Raw genomic sequence first — 16,320 nt, forward strand, 5'->3', positions numbered from 1 at the left:
AATAATATCTAAGGAGAGCCTCTATCCTCTAGCAAAGAGCAGCCAAGTGAAGAAGGAAGAAAACCAGGAAAGTGTGATATCACAAAAGGCCAGTTAAAAATCAGTTTCCAGAAAAAGATGCAACTGTCTGTGCCAAATGTTGCTAGGTAGTCAGAAAAATGAGAACCGATCATCACATCTAGTGTATGGAAGTCATGGATAACCTTGAAAATAATGGATTAATTACAATGGTAATAAAAATTCCAGTGTGTTCAAGAACAGAACCTGAGGACATAGGAAATACAGTTGTTTTGAGGAATTCTTTCTACATTCACAAACAGAAATGTGTGTTGAAGGGAATTTATATTTAAAAGCATCGGTAATTTATAACATACCTTTTAGCTGAAGATAACATCTAATAAATATAGGAAACATAATTGTAGTACTACATTAGTTGGATATGCAATAACCATTTTGCATGTCGCTTTTTATTAACAGAATCTAAATTTTGATTGTAACAGCAATATATCATGTTTAATGGTTTAAAACTATACAAATTTATATAAAACTATAAAAACAGTTCCAGAGAGCAAAAGTAAAAAATTGGTGTTGGAGAACTGAAATCAAGATATCAACATGTCCAAGCTCCCCCTAAGAGCTTTAGAGTGAAATATATAATATATAATTAACAGCAGTGACCTGAAAAACAAAGTACTTGGTTCTTGATAAGAATCCTAAAGAAATATTTCTGGGCAAGCCTGGAAAAGCAGCAGAGGATGGCCCAAGGTCTTAAGCTTCTGCACCCACATGGGAAGCCAGGAAGAAACTCCTGGCTCCTAAGTTTGGATCAGTTCAGCTCTGGCCATGGTGACCGTTTGGGGAATGAACCAGCAGATTGAACACCTCTTTTATTGTCTCTCCTTCTCTCTCTCTAACAATCTTTCAAGTAGAAAAAATTGTTTCTAAAGAATCGTGTCTGGCATCTTAATTTCTATTAGATGAGAGCACTTGTAACATTCTTTAGACTATTGGATGCTACAGCACATTCTTGGGCCAAGGATCTTGTTTAGAGGAGATCCAAGAATGTTGAGTAGGGTGCTGTCACACTAAGCTCAGCTGTCCCAGGTGAGGAAAAGAAAAAGAAAAGAACTACAATTCCATGGGCCTCATGTAGATATTCATTGGAAAAGTGAGAAAAAGAATTCCTTGGATCAAAAGGAGTGAAGAGATATACCACTGCAGCCAGAAGGTAGTTGCTGCTAATGTGAAACAACATCAAGCATGACAAGAGAGAACGGGCAGTAATTACACCAACAGATCACACCCTTCCACCAGCTGACACTCTGTACTCTTGCACCACACCTGAGACTCAACAGGACTTGTTGGCCTGACCTAGCTCATGCCTTTGAATTAAAAAAAAAATTGGCATCACTTTTCCAGCCCCACAGATGATGCTTAAGGGTGTGCTACACACAGAAAGAAAATGAAAGTCATGACTATGATGGACCATGAAGGCATACAATCTCCTAGTAAAAGTAAAAGAGAAATCTAAAACGCTACTAGTATATGTGGAAAAAATGCAGGCCTAAGTCATTACTCATCAATGATTACTTTGAAAGTAAATGGTCTAAAGGCAGCAGCACCCGAAAGTGCATCCTGAATAGGGTGTGGGGTGGGCCAGGCTGCAACATTCACCAGCTCACATAAGGCCAAATGGAAGGCCAGACTGTGCCGGGCACTGGCCTAAAACCCATTGGCATGTATGAGAAAAGAGTCTGGGAGTGGATCAAGTGGAGGAACTTGGGAAACTCTCCTGGGGAGTCACAGCTCCTGCTGGTGAACATGTGGTCCAGACCTAGGGGTCGGACAAGCTAGGCAAAGTAGCTCCAACAGTTGGCTAAAGTGTAAATTGGTAATGGAACGGGATGTACTGGGCAGGACTGAGCAAACCTTAGCCTACAAGCAAAACAAGAAGCCAGGATGGAGCACAGGTCATGCTGAGCTAGGCTCTTGCACCTAATGGTCTACATGAGTCAAGTACGCTAAGCCACAGTGTCTAAGGCAGAGGCCAGGACAAATGAGGGATTGAGCCAAGCTGAATCAGAGAAGCCACTGGCATGTGTGTGATCTATGGCTGGGAACAGGCCTGGTTTGGGAGCTAAGGGGACACCCTAACTGGGTTGAGGTTCCCACCAAGGTGCGCGTTTGCTGGAATGGGGGCTGCATTCTAACTAGGAAACAGTTGTAGTCTCCCTTAGCACTAATGTGGGCTGGGATTGGATGCACCAGGCCAGCTCAGACCCCAACACCATCAGGTGTTCTGGAGAACCAGGATGGATATGGGACTGACTAGGCTAGGTCTCAACCCCCTACCGAGCCATGTGTGAGCTGTATGTGGGTATGCACGAGCCATGGCTGGGCTGAAACATTCAACAACAAGAACCAGAATGGGGTGAAAGCCAGCCAAGAAAAGCCACTATTCCTGCTAGGACAGGAGGTAAACTGAGTAGGGCTGGCTCATGGACCCCCTGGTATGTGCAAAATCTGGCATTGGGAGGGGTTCTGATGTAGGGGCCTGGGCAACTCCTCTGGCAGGACACAGTCCCTGCAGGTAAGCGTAAGAAGCATGATAGGAAACAGCCCAGAATAGGCCATGGAAAGTTTCCCACTGGCATACATTCGGCATGGGTCAGGGGCAGACCAGCCTGAATCAGTACATGTCATCCACTGGCAAATCCGATCACCAGAACAGAGTATGGGTCGGGCCGGCTTTGGTTGCGACAAACCCAGTGCACAATATGGAATGCCAGGGTTAGGTTGCCTGTACTGGATTTGACTGCAGCACCCATCCAGCACACGTGAGATCCAGGAAGGGAGGGGCAGAGCTGGCAGGCGGATTAAGGGGCTGGTCCCCACGCCGGACAGCTACTCCCACTGGAAAGCGTGGGCTGGGATGGGGACAGACCAGACTAAGCAGGGCTACAACACCTGTGCGCCTCATGTGGACTAGATCAGGGAAAAGCCAGGCTGGGCTGATTATTCCTACTGGTGCAAGCATAAATTAGAGTGGGTGAGGGTTGTTAGGGCTTAGCCACAGCATCAGCTGGCAGAAGCTGGCACTGGGGGCTAATTCTGTCAAGTCAAACCACAGAACCACCCGAAGAGTGCATCAAACGGGATTGAGAGAGACCCGGGAGGGAAACAGTGGGTTCCCCCCTCTTGGGTTACTACTCCCATGGGAGGGCATGAAAACTAGGACGGGGCTGGGATGGCTAGACAGAGAGGCACTCAACAACATCCGTGAGGGCTGGATGGTTGAGCTGGTTAGATGGAACTAAGCTTTAATACCCATTGACAAGTACAAGAGCCAAATGGGATGGGGGACAGACTGGACTAGTCTGCTACACATACTGGCAAACCAGGGTAGGGGGCGGGCCTGGTGGGGGTTATTGTGGGTCGCCCCGACGAGGCTGCAGCTCCCACTGGTTGATGTGAGGGCCAAGTACGTGATGGGCAAAACCAGGCTGGATTGCAACACCCATTGGTTCCAGTGCAAGTCGGGACTGAAAACAGAACCAACCCAGCAATTGCAACCACCAGCTGATTGTGGAGATGGACTGTGCCAGGCCCTGTGCTTGCTAGAACATACAAGAATCTGGTCTGGGAATACCTCAAAGTTTCTGTGGGGACCTCCCCAGTCGAAATGCTGGACTCAGAACTCTAACCAAGAAAAGACAGAAGAAAGAACAAGTTAATTAACCACCTCAGCTATATGTTGGCAGCGAAATACTGGGCAAATGAAGACTCTCAATCAGTGGATTCTTCAACGACCTCACCGAGCTAGGAGTGGCGAAAATGGCCGCGATTCATAACTGGTGAACTATTAAAACCACTTGAGCAAGGATCTCAGAGCATGCCCCACATCTGGGACTTGGGGAGGGTGGGAAACTGGGTGGGGCTTCTCCCTCAATAGCCCCCTTTACCTCAGATACAAGAAGGAAACAATATGGACATAATAGTCTTACCCACTTCCCTATAGCCCTTGAACCTTTTTACCGTAATTAACTATGTAAAGATTGTCAACAATATAATTTTAAAAAAACTAAAAAAAAAATAAAGTTGAATGTGAACTAAAAAAAAAAAAGAACAAAAAAGTAAATGGGGGGGCAGATTGAAACTTCAGCGGAATGGCGGGCTGCCGGAGTGCCCTCGCTCCATGAAACTCGGCTGCGGAAACACGCCAAACCCTGCGGGCACGTTCGCAGTTTCCCCCAAGACCGGTGGGGGGGGGGCAACAGAGCCCTCAGGTTCACAGCCATGGGGGCCGCCTCAGAGCTGGACGAAAGTCCGCGCTCCGCCCTGCTCCCGCGACTTGGAAGCGGGCATCTCCGTGAGTTTCACTGGCCAAACCCACAGCAGGGAGACTGAGGGCCAGCCCTCTGTTCTGGGCGGCCAGTGCACCAAGTGGTGCCAGGCTCTGCCTGCTGGCCGCCCAGCCAGGAGCTCAGAGATTTTTTATGATATGGAAAGCTATTTGGGGACACTCAATAGACCCAACTTTGGTATAGGGGAGACAGGATTCCTCGCAGTGTCCAGGAACAGAGGCTTGAATCTCTAGGACAACACACCCACCGCCCTCGTTGGATGGTGAATAGAACGCAGGTCAAGCCGAGTCGGGCCATTGCACCTGCTACTCTGCTTGAATCTAGGATGCGAAGCCACAATGTCTAAGGCTGCAGCTAGGACAAATGAGGGACCGCAGCAAGCTGAGTCAGAGCAAACGCTGGCAGGCATATGATCTAAAGCTAGTAACAGGCCCAGGGTGGGAGCCAGGGGGATACCCCGACTGGGTTGAGGCTCCCTCCAAGGGAAACGTGTGTGGGAATGGGGGCTGTGTCCTAATCCAGAATTAGTAGTAGTCTCCCAAGGCACTAGTGTGGGTTTGGAATGGATGCACCGTACTGTGCCGGACCCCAATACCGTCTGGTGTCCTGGATAACCAAGGTAAACATGAGACTGGCTAGGCTAGGTCTCGACCCCCCACTGAGCCACTTGTGAACTGTACGTGGGTATAGATGTGCCACAGCTGGGCTGAAACATCCTATAACAAGAACCTGAATGGGGTGAAAGCCAGCCAGGTTAAGCCACTATTCCTGCTTGGACAGGAGGTGAACTGAGAAGAGCTGGCTCAAAAACCCCCTGGTATGCGCATAACTTGGCGAGGGGAGAGGCTCAGAGGGAGGTGCCTGGGCAACTCCTCGGGCAAGATACAGACCCTCCAGGTCAGCGTAAGAAGCACAATAGGAAACAGCCCAGAATAGGCCAAGGAAAATTTCCCACGGGCATACATTTGGCACGGGATGGGGGCAGACCAGGCTGAATCAGTGCATGTAGTCCACTGGCATATCCAAACACCAGAACAGAGTGTGGGTTGGGCCGGGTTTGGTCGCGACAAAACCAGCGTACAATGTGGAATGTCAGGGCGAGGTTACCGGTATGAGGAGTGTAAGGACTTAGCCGTTACACCAGCTGGCAGAAGCTGGCGCTGGGGACTAGTTCTGTCGAGTCAAATTGCGGAACCACCCGAAAAGTGCATAAACCGGGACAGTGAACGAACCAGGAGGGAAATAATGGGTTCCCCCCTCCAGGGTCACTGCTCCCTCGGGAGGACATGATAACTTTGAAGGGGGTTGGGGTGGCTAGACAGGGCGGACCTCGACAACATCTGTGGGGGCTGGATGGCTGAGTTGGTTAGTCAGAACTAAGCTTTAAAACCCAGGGACAAATATAAGAGGTAAATGGGATGTGGGACAGACTGGACTAGCTTGCTATACACATAGGCAAACCAGGATAGGGGGCGGGCTTGGTGGGGGATATTGTGGGTTGCCCCGACTAGGCCGCAACCCCCACTGGCTGTGCCGAGTACGTGATAGGCAGAACCAACGTAGTCTGCAACACCCACTGGATCCAGAGCAATTCTAGTCCGAAACCAAGCCAGCCCAGGAATTGCACCTACAAGCTGATTGTGGAGATGACCAGCTGGACTCAGAACTCTAGCCAAGAGAGGGCGGAGGACAGAACGGGTCAATCAACCATCTCAGATATATGTTGGCAGTGAAAACCGGGTGAATGAAGACTATATGATGGACAGTGTCAACCAGTGAACTCTACAACGACCTCATCGAAATGGGAGTGGCAAGACTGGCAGTGATGCATAACTAGAAATATTAAAACCACCAGGGGTTGATCGCAGCTAAACAGTCTCCCCAAGAAGCTGTACATTCCATCTGGACAATATGCAGCTGGACTATGTGCTTAGCATCTGTTTACAAGAGAAGAATCTTGACTGAATTTGAACTGTAATGCTGCAACGGGGTGGGGGGGGGTACACCGTGGGGGAGGGGCATGGGGAGGGACGAGGGGAACCCCAGAGCCTATGAAAATGTCACATAATGCAAAAGAATTAATAATAATAAAAAAGTAAATGGTCTAAATTCTCTGATTAGAAGATTTAGATTTGCTGAATAGATAAAAAAGCATAACTTTGCTTACAAGACACACACACCTCACCAGCAAAGATATACACAGACGAAAAGTGAAAGGATGAAAATAAAAAGGTATTTCATACTAATGGAAAAGAAAAATGAGCAGGAATAGCCATCTTCATATGAACCAATGAAAGACATTATGTAATGAATAATTATTTCAACAGAAAGCTGTGACAACAGTAAATTATATGCACCCAATGCCAGGGCATCTGACTATTCAAAACAGTTGATAATGGATCCAAAGGGAGATACAGACTGCAATACAATAATAATAGGAGACTTCAATATCCCAGTTTCATGAATGAACAGATGAATTTTTTAAAAAATCAACAAAGCAAAAAGAGTTAATCTATATTATGGATCAGTTGAACCTAACTGATATCTATAAAACATTTCATTCCACAGCAGCAGAAAGCACATTTTATTAGTGCTAAGAAAGTCTTCAGACTATATACTCTGCATAAAGGAAGGCTAAACAAGTTTAAAAACAATTTGAAATCACAACATGTATCTTTTCTGACTTTCACAGAGAAAAGTTAGAAATCAACAACTTAGGAAACTCTAGAAAATATGAAAACACGTGGAGATTGAATAATACACTCCTGAATGAATGTTGAGTCACAGAAGAAATCAAAAGAGATATCAAAACATTCCAGGAAATGAACAAAGATGACAGTACAACATGTTAATCCTTATGGGATACAGTAAAAGCAGCGGTAAGAGGGAAGTTTATAAAATTAGTGCCTATATCAATAAAACAGAAAGATATCAAATAAAGAATCTTAAAATGTATCTCAAGGATCTACCAAAAAAACCAGCAAAGCTAAAATTACTAGGAGGAAAGAAAGGATTAAAATATGACAAGAAATAAAATTGAGACCCCAAAACAGTCAATGAAATAAAGAGCTGTTTTGTGGGGGGTGGGGAAAGCAAAATTGATGCATCAATACTTTGAGTAACAACAAACAACAACAAAAACAAAAACAGAGAAGACCCCAATTAATAAATCAGAGATGGAAAAGGAGATGCACCACAGAAATAAAAAGAATAAATTGAAAAAACAACAAGAAATAGATTCCTGGAAGGCAGCTATGCTTGCCACTATACCACCAACACCCACAAGAAATATATTCCTGGACACATACAATCTATTAAGTTTGATTCATGAAGATATAGAAGACTTAAGTAGACCAATCACCAAGACAAAATTGATTCAGTAATAAAGACCTTCCCAACAAACAAAATCCCTGGAGTGGATGGCCTCACTGCTGGAATCTATCAAATCTCTCAAAAAGAACTAATTCCAATTCTTCTCAAACTATCTAAACCAACTGAAAGGGAGGGAATCCTCCCAAACTCATTCTATGAGACCAGCATCACCTGAATTCCAAAACCAGAAAAGGATACAATGAGGAAAGAGAACCAAATACAATTATCCCTGATGAACACAGACGCAAAAATCCTCAACAAAATATTAGTTAATTGGATCCAACAAAAAATCAAAAAGATCCATTCACCCAGACCAACTTGGTTTTACACTTGGGATACAGAGATGATTCAAAACATGCAAATGAATAAATGCAATACATTACATAAATAAATTATAGACACTATGACTATCACAACAGATACATAGAAAAACATAAAATACAATATCCTTTCCTGATTAAAAAAAATTAAGTAAATTGGACATAGAAGAAACACTTCTCAACACAATCAAGACAAAACATGACAAACCCACCATCAGAATTATATTAAATGATAAAAAGCTGAAAGCATTTACATTAAGATCTGGAATCAGACAAGAATCTCTACTTCTACCATCGCTATTCAACATAGTTCTGGAAGCTCTAAGCAGAGCTATTAGGCAAGAAAAAGAAATTGAAGGAATACAAATTAGAAAGGAGAAAGTCAAATTATCCCTGCTCAAAGATTATACTGTTCTATTTATAAGAAAATTAAAAGACTCTACTAAAAAACTATTGGAATTTTTAAGAGAGTTTTAAAAAGTTGCAGGATAGGCCTGGCGGCGTGGCCTAGCGGCTAAAGTCCTCGCCTTGAGGGCCCCGGGATCCCATATGGGGACGGCCCAATGCATTGGGACACTGCACCCGCGTGGGAGACCCGGAAGAGGTTCCTGGTTCCCGGCTTCGGATGGGCGCGCATCGGCCCGTTGCGGCTCACTTGGGGAGTGAATCATCGGACGGAGGATCTTCCTCTCTGTCTCTCCTCCTCTGTGTATATCTGGCTGTAATAAAATGAATACATCTTAAAAAAAAAAAAGTTGCAGGATAGGGCCCAATGTGGTGGCCTAGCAGCTAAAGTCCTCGCCTTGAACGCACCAATCCATATGGGCACCGGTTCTAATCCCGGCATCCCCGCTTCCCATCCAGCTCCCTGCTTGTGGCCTGCGAAAGCAGTCGAGGGTGGTCTAGTGCCTTGGGATCCTGCACTGGTGTGGGAGACTTGGAGGAAGCTCTTGGCTCCTGGCTTCAGATCTGCACAACACTGGCCATTGCAGTCACTTGGGGAGTGAATCATCGTACAAATCTTCCTCTCTGTCTCTCTTTCTCTCTGTATATCTGACTTTGCAATAAAAACAAATCTTTTTTCAAAAAGTTACAGGATATAAAATACAAAAAGTTAATAGCCTTTCTATACATAGGCAGTGACATTGCTGAGAAAGAACTCACAAAATCAGGACCTCTCACAACAGCTGTAAAAATTTAAACACCTTGGAATGCATCTAACTAGGATTTGAAAAATCTCTATGATGAAAATTATAAAACATTATAAGACAGAAATAAAAGAACAAAAATGAAAGAATACGCCATATTTTCAGATTGAAAGAATTTTCAAAATTTCTAAACTTCCCAAAACTATTTACAAATTCAATGTACCCCAATCAAAATACAAGTCACATTCTTCCAAGATCTAGGAAGAAAAATGATGCTAAAATTCAAATGGAAACCCAAGAGATCCAGAATAACTAAAGCAGTCATTAAAAATAAATAAATAAATAAATAAAGCTGGCGGCACCACAATACCAGATTTCAGGACATACTACAGGCAGAAATAATAAAATCAGCTGGGTCCTCACCACGGTGTTGAAGATTTCTCTGCACACCCCTCCTAAAACAGAATGTTCTGCACCTTAATTGTTGACAAATGTCTTGTTAGAGTTATAAGCCAGTCTAGATTATCCTAAAATCTGCCAAGTTCAGCAAAATTATACTTCAACACAACAAACGGCTAAATACTAAAATGAAAATAGACACGAGACAGCTGAATAGTACCCTATGGCCATTTCAAGGTGTATAGCAGCCGGTTCTGTATATAAACTAAAATTGACATGTCAATGAGCTAATCATAGGATGTGGTTAAGAACTTACATTTTTTTTAACATACTGGTTACTCAAAACCATGTCAATTCCATAATGTTTAAATTGTTGTTGATGTTATATTGGGGCTCTTAATTGATTGGGATGATATTCTGCCAAAAAAAAAAAATGTACAGACGAATGCACAACAAGTCAATCCATCCATCTACAAACATCTAGTCTTCCACAAATGAGCTCAAATAAGTCACTGGAAAGAGGATGGTCTCTTCCACAAGAGGTGTTTGGACAGTTGGATCTCTATATGCGTAAGTAAGAAATAAGATCCCGACGTTACACCTCATGCAAAAAAAAAACACCTCAAAATAGATCAAGGATTTAAATCTAAAAATATGATATCATCTAGTTTCTACAGGACAACATGGGGGAAATTTTGCAAGACAATGGCCTCGGTAAAGACTTCCTGGAAAAGACCCCAGAAGCATGAGCAATATCAGCAAAAATAGGATCACATCAGCCTAAGAAGATCTGCACTGCAAAGAAAAGCCTCAACAAAGTGAAGAGGCAACTAGCAAAGTGGCACTAAACATCTGCAAATTATGCAACTGATAAAATTATTAATATTAATAATTAATAATTAATATTATTAATAAAGAATACTGCGAAGAGCTCAAGAAACTCAACAATGAAAAACAATCTAGATAACAAATGGGCAAAGGCCTGTCACAACAGCCTAGTGGCTAAAATCCTTGCCTTGCATGCACTGGGATCCCATATGGATGCCAGTTCTAATCCCAGCAGCTCCACTTCCCATCCAGCTCCCTGCTTGTGGCCTGGGAAAGCAGTTGAGGGCGGCCCAAAGCCTTGGGACCCTACACCTGCATGGGAGACCGAGAAGAGGCTCCTGGCTCAGCACCAGCCATTGCAGCCATTTCGGGAGTGAACCATCAGATGGAAGATCTTCCTCTCTGTCTCTCCTCCTCTCTGTATATCTGCCTTTCCAATAAAAATAAATAAATCTTCAAAAAAAAGAATATAAAGTATAGTCTTTCTCGAAAAAAATCTGTCAATATGCCATTCCTAATATGAGCTAACCAGGGACCAATGTAAGCAATCAGGTAAAAGAATGTCAATTTCAAACTTAATGCCCAACAATAAAGAAATTGCTTTAAAATTATGAAATATCCATATTTTAAGATATTCCATGCCTTGCAGATTTTCAGAAAAATTCAGGAAGTTGCTAATAATACACTGTCAAATGTGTATAATAATCATAGCTAGAAGTTTTAAAAGCATATAAATTATATATGTATATTAGTTTATGTGCACTGCAGATTGAAAGGAAATAAAATTGATAAATATGAAAGAATTGCAAATACTTTTTATGCTTCTCTCCATTTTCTAAAATTATATTACTTTTATATTCAGTATAATGAAGAGTATTCTTTTAAAATTATGTAGGTTAGGCTATTGATTTAGATGATTAAGAGCAATTCCTCAGATAAAGATATTTAACAAAATTATATCTTTTGAAATTTGGAAGGAAATTTAGAAATTCCTTAATCTGATCTACCATTCAAAAGCTGAGGAAGCACTTTCATGTCTTAAGATTTAGGAATCAGGCTAGTTAAAATATTTCAAGGCACAGCCTCATCACCTTTCACATCTTATTACACTGCTGTCTGAGCTGCTTGTAATAGTGATTTAAGCAAGATCAAAAGAGCAAGTGGAACACCTGCTATTTCCAGAAACAAAGGTCTTACACGTTGTACCTGCAAATGTTTATTCAGATCGTTCTCATTACAAAATATAAAATCATTTGTAACAGGAACAACATGTTATTTCCTGTAATATAACAGCTTAACTAAAAAATTCACTGCAACAACATCCTAGCTTTTTAAATTACATTTAAATTTCTGTTTTCTTCTTGTAACTCTTCTAGCTGAATTTAACACCAACCCATGAAATAAATTTGTACTCGTGGAATGCCAGATCACTGTTTTTTCGTCAAAGGGTTTTTCTTCCTTTCTTGATCATTTAAGTAGGGTAGGAATATCTAATATGGAGAGACACATTTCTGCTTATGGACATTTGAAAATATTTCAACTTGCTTGCATTTGTCTATTACATAACTTTGCTTTTCCTGGTTTTACACTTCCACCATGAGAGTAGACCCCTTCAGCTCCAGGGCTTCTGATTTTGAATAGTGGGATACTAAGCTTATGCTCTTCCTCTCGTTTAAGTTTGGAGAGCTTCTTTGCCACCTAATTTCCGTTGAAGATGAATCTAACTTTTTCCCCATTATTCTCTCTAGATTTATGTAGCTACTTTTCCTCAACTTTACCTCTGCTGGAGATGAATCTGTTTTTAAAATTCTTGGAGTTTCATCACCAAATTTTACTTCTGGAGGAAAAAACAATCTTTCCATATTTCCACCTGGAGCATCTTCCAAGTGGAATTCAGGTAAAGGTTGTGTTTTTTTGTCTTCTGTTATTCTGAGACTAGGATCGGTGGAAAATGGAGTATCCATGGATAGATATGGATCATAACTTGCAGAAGAAACATCAATTGCAATATCTTGATAAGGCTGGCTCAAATTTGGCGTGGCAAAGGCTTCTGCGTCATTGTCTGGCAACTGGAAAATACAGCAGTGTAACAAGCTGCAAGTTACTCATTAGTGACTACAAAATATTTTAAATGAATAAAAAAACTTAAATTATATCCTTATCTTTTACAATAAAAGGTTACTATTAATACTTGTAAGTCATTATATTGCTTAATAAAAGACACGATAACTACTTGCCTATCACCTATAAAATGATTTTTAAAAAGCTAGTTTACAAAGCAGTAGTTCTGATGTCTAGATTTTATATATCAGCATCTCAAAAAGAAAATCTGAAAATGTGACATTTTACCATTTCACAATCACCAATATGTCACTAAACATGGAAAATGTTAGTAGTAAAATGGCATAAAGAATAAAGAAATTTTTAATAGCAAAATTGTACAAAGGAGGCTGCAACAAAATAAGACAGCACATGACAAATAAATTTAGCTTTATGAAAAATTATATATATCTTTTTCATTCCTCTGCTTGACACAGGAAAAAAGGTACAAACTGTCACTTGGGAGCCACCAGCCTACTGATGGGAGTTACTAAATCCTATTTGTCAAATGTTATCTACCTTATTAAATTATACAGGAATCCACTGTCTTATTATAAATATCTTTAGCAAAATTAGCTAAAAATAAAATTTTATCATGCATCTCTGCATTTTATTGATTCCTAGTTGTGTGAAGTTTATCAATGATAAATTAAAACTGTATGAGATGTAATAAAAATGTTGTTAGGTCTATGGTATCCATTCCTAAGCTTGTATTACAAAGCTACAGATTTTTTTCTTACTTTTTTTCTCTTCCTCAACTCCTTTTGTTCACCATATTCAAATGTATAGTTAAATATCACTATTTTATGCAGAAACATTTCTATAAGGGGTATCATTTAATTCTTAAAATTATGTAACTATACAGCTACCAGGAATAACTAAGAAACGACTGAACAACTTTCTGGATGCTTTTCTCTTTCCATCTAGAAATAATTCTCCACATACAAATATTTCATCTCTTTATGAAATAATAATCATCAGAAATTCTCTTCCAAATTCTTTTACCTTGAATGTAGTAGCCCCTTTGCTTTGAGGTGGAACATGTGCTGAAAAACAGAAGTAGTTTACTTTATACAAAATCATAAATGCATTATTTATTTACATACATTGACAAGATATGATTATAATTTTTCTTACCACAAAGATCAACATAAACAAAAGTAGCGATTGTAACATAACATACTTAGCAAAAATGGGCTGGTGAAGCTCTGGGAAGATGAAAGTGTGGCAAATGAACAAGTGTGAAGATGAGACATGCAAAACATGGTAAGGTTTCAGAGCCAACAATATTAGGTATAGAATACACATTATACATACTTATATAATCATGCATAGGCTATGAAGAGAAATAAAATAAATCCCAGATGAAAAATGAAAAGGTGGAGATTAGAAAGACAACAGAAGAATGGTGTATGAAGTCAGAGAAAGTATGACTATTCCAGGAAGGCTGATTGAAGCAGTGGTAAAATTTTCCTAGAAATACCAGCAATATACGCTTAATGGATACTAAAGAAAACTTTAAAGGCATGGGAACACAAATAATTAATACTTGAAGAAATGTATAATTTGAAAATAAAGAAAACTTTACTATGGTCACAATCTACTGCATCATTTTGGTCAATTCCTTTTTGCTTCCTTCTTGTAATTGTGGAAAGACTATGTAATATGAGATGTACCATTTCAGATGTTTAAGTAATTTCTACAGTACTGTTAGCTACAGACGCAAGGTTTTTTAGCTAGCAGAGTTCTAATACTTATCATTTCACATAATTAAAATTTTATTCTTGTTGAGTAGCTACATGCCATTTGTCCTTTTTTTCGGTCTCAGGACTACCATTCCATTCTGTGTGTTTGATTGCTTTGTATACTTCATATATGTGGAGTTGTGTAATGTTTGTCCTTCTGTGTCTTTTTTAACTTAGCATACCATTTTTGAGGTTCATCCATATTGTAACATATGCTAGGAATTTCTTCTATTTTAATGCAGAGTGCTATTAATTACATATATTTTCTTTAATTGTTTCATCCATAGAAGGATATTTAAGGCGTTATTATAACTCGGCTGTAGTGACTAACACTATAATGAAAACGGAAATGCAAGCATTGCTTTGAGATTCTGATTTCAGTTCTCTACGATAGATACTCAGAAGTGGGGCTGCAGAATCATAAGATGTTATCTGTAAATTATTTTTTTAGTAACATGTGTATTGTGTTCCAAATGGCTGCATCATTTTACTTTCCCAACAGCCAACAAGGACTCACAACTTCTGCACAACCTTGTCAACATTTTCATCTTTTGAGCTTTTTGAAAAGAACCATCTTAATAGATATCCAATGATTTGATTTGCATTTTCTTGATCGTTAGTAATGTTAAGCACTTGTCATATACCTGCTGACCATGTGCATATCTCCTTTATGGGTGATTTTTCTGCTTGAATTATTTGGAATTAGTTCATAGGCAGAGAAATAAGCAGAGGAAGACAGTCACAAGGAGCCCTTTTCCACTGGCTCGTCAGGGCTGGGTCAAGGCTAGAACCAGGAGACAGGTATACAATATTCCATAAGGATAATCAGAAACCCAATTAACTGAGCCATCACGATTGCCTTCATGGCCTTCCTAATTAGAGGGAAGTTTGTGTTACAGAAACAGAACCGGTAATGGAACTCCAGCACTCTGGTGAGGGATGTAGGTATTTTAACCATTGGATAAAATGTTCCCTTCCAAATAATTATTTCTAATTAGCAAACAAAAATACACATGTATATGGGGTGATGTGGTGTTTTGATACAGTATGTATTATACAATGTTAAAATTAAACACATCTATCTCCTCAAAGGTTTATCATCAGAACCTATTTCTCCTACCTAACTATAACTTAGTACTTGTTGATCAATGTTTCTTCTTTCTGCTCTTTCTGTCTCTGGTACCCATCAGTCTACTCCCAACTTCCATGAGTGAGATTATGCAATAACTGTCTCTCCATATCCCACGTAAAAATAATGACCTCCAATTCCATTGATGTTGTCATAAACTACTGAATTTCATTTTTTTGGTTGAATTGTGAATGTACTCCACACTTTCCTTATCTATTCATCCATTTAGGGAAAATTAGATTGTTTCAGTTTCTCATCTATTGTGAATAATGCTACAACTTGTAGATAAAACTGACAAGGTTCAAATGCAATCACATCAATTCATGGTTATATAACCTCTGATTGGCTACTGATCTGTTTGATAGTGAGTTTTCTCATTTGTAAAAATGTAGATAATAGTACCAGTTTCCTCAACCAATTGTTAAGGGATTGATTAACACAATCAAATTAAAATTCCTGGAACAGAATGATCAACAAATATTTAGCTATAATATGGATACTGAAAACAGATGTTACTAGATGATCTAATGGGACTCAAAACATTATTTGGGTACATGAAAAAACAAATATGAGATGGCAAATACCAATCAATGAGAAAGACTGTCCTCCATTTTGCTAATGATAATGAGGACAGAATTTATTAATATTCCACCTGAAGAACAGATTAAGGATGCAATAGCTCTGCTAGCCTGGCAGATCACTAGGAGTTAAGAAATAAACATATAGGGGTGTGGTGCAGTAGCCTAGTGGCTAAAGTCTTCACTTTGCACATGCCGGGATCCCATATGGATGTTGGTTCTAATCCCAGCAGCCCCGTTTCCCATCCAGCTCTCTGCTTGTGGCCTGGGAAGGAATCGAGGACGGCCCAAAGTTTTGAGACCCTGCACCCACATTGGAGACCTAGAAGAGGCTCCT

General features: G+C 40.4%; 1 protein-coding gene across 12 annotated transcripts in view; it reads right to left on the minus strand.

Moving 5' to 3' along the window:
• The window catches only part of C2CD6 (C2 calcium dependent domain containing 6), a 109,534-nt gene that overhangs the window by 50,614 nt on the left and 42,600 nt on the right, over nucleotides 1–16,320 (minus strand). For all 12 annotated transcript variants that reach the window (XM_058664825.1, XM_058664824.1, XM_058664836.1 and 9 more), the window contains 2 exons: nucleotides 13,537–13,577; nucleotides 12,210–12,500 (listed from right to left, as the gene is read on the minus strand). In XM_058664825.1, the coding sequence (XP_058520808.1) occupies nucleotides 12,210–12,500; nucleotides 13,537–13,577 (332 nt within the window). The remainder of the gene's footprint in view (nucleotides 1–12,209; nucleotides 12,501–13,536; nucleotides 13,578–16,320) is intronic.

This window comes from Ochotona princeps, chromosome 5 (assembly GCF_030435755.1).
Source record: "Ochotona princeps isolate mOchPri1 chromosome 5, mOchPri1.hap1, whole genome shotgun sequence".
In the NCBI taxonomy this organism is placed as follows: Eukaryota; Metazoa; Chordata; class Mammalia; order Lagomorpha; family Ochotonidae; genus Ochotona; species Ochotona princeps.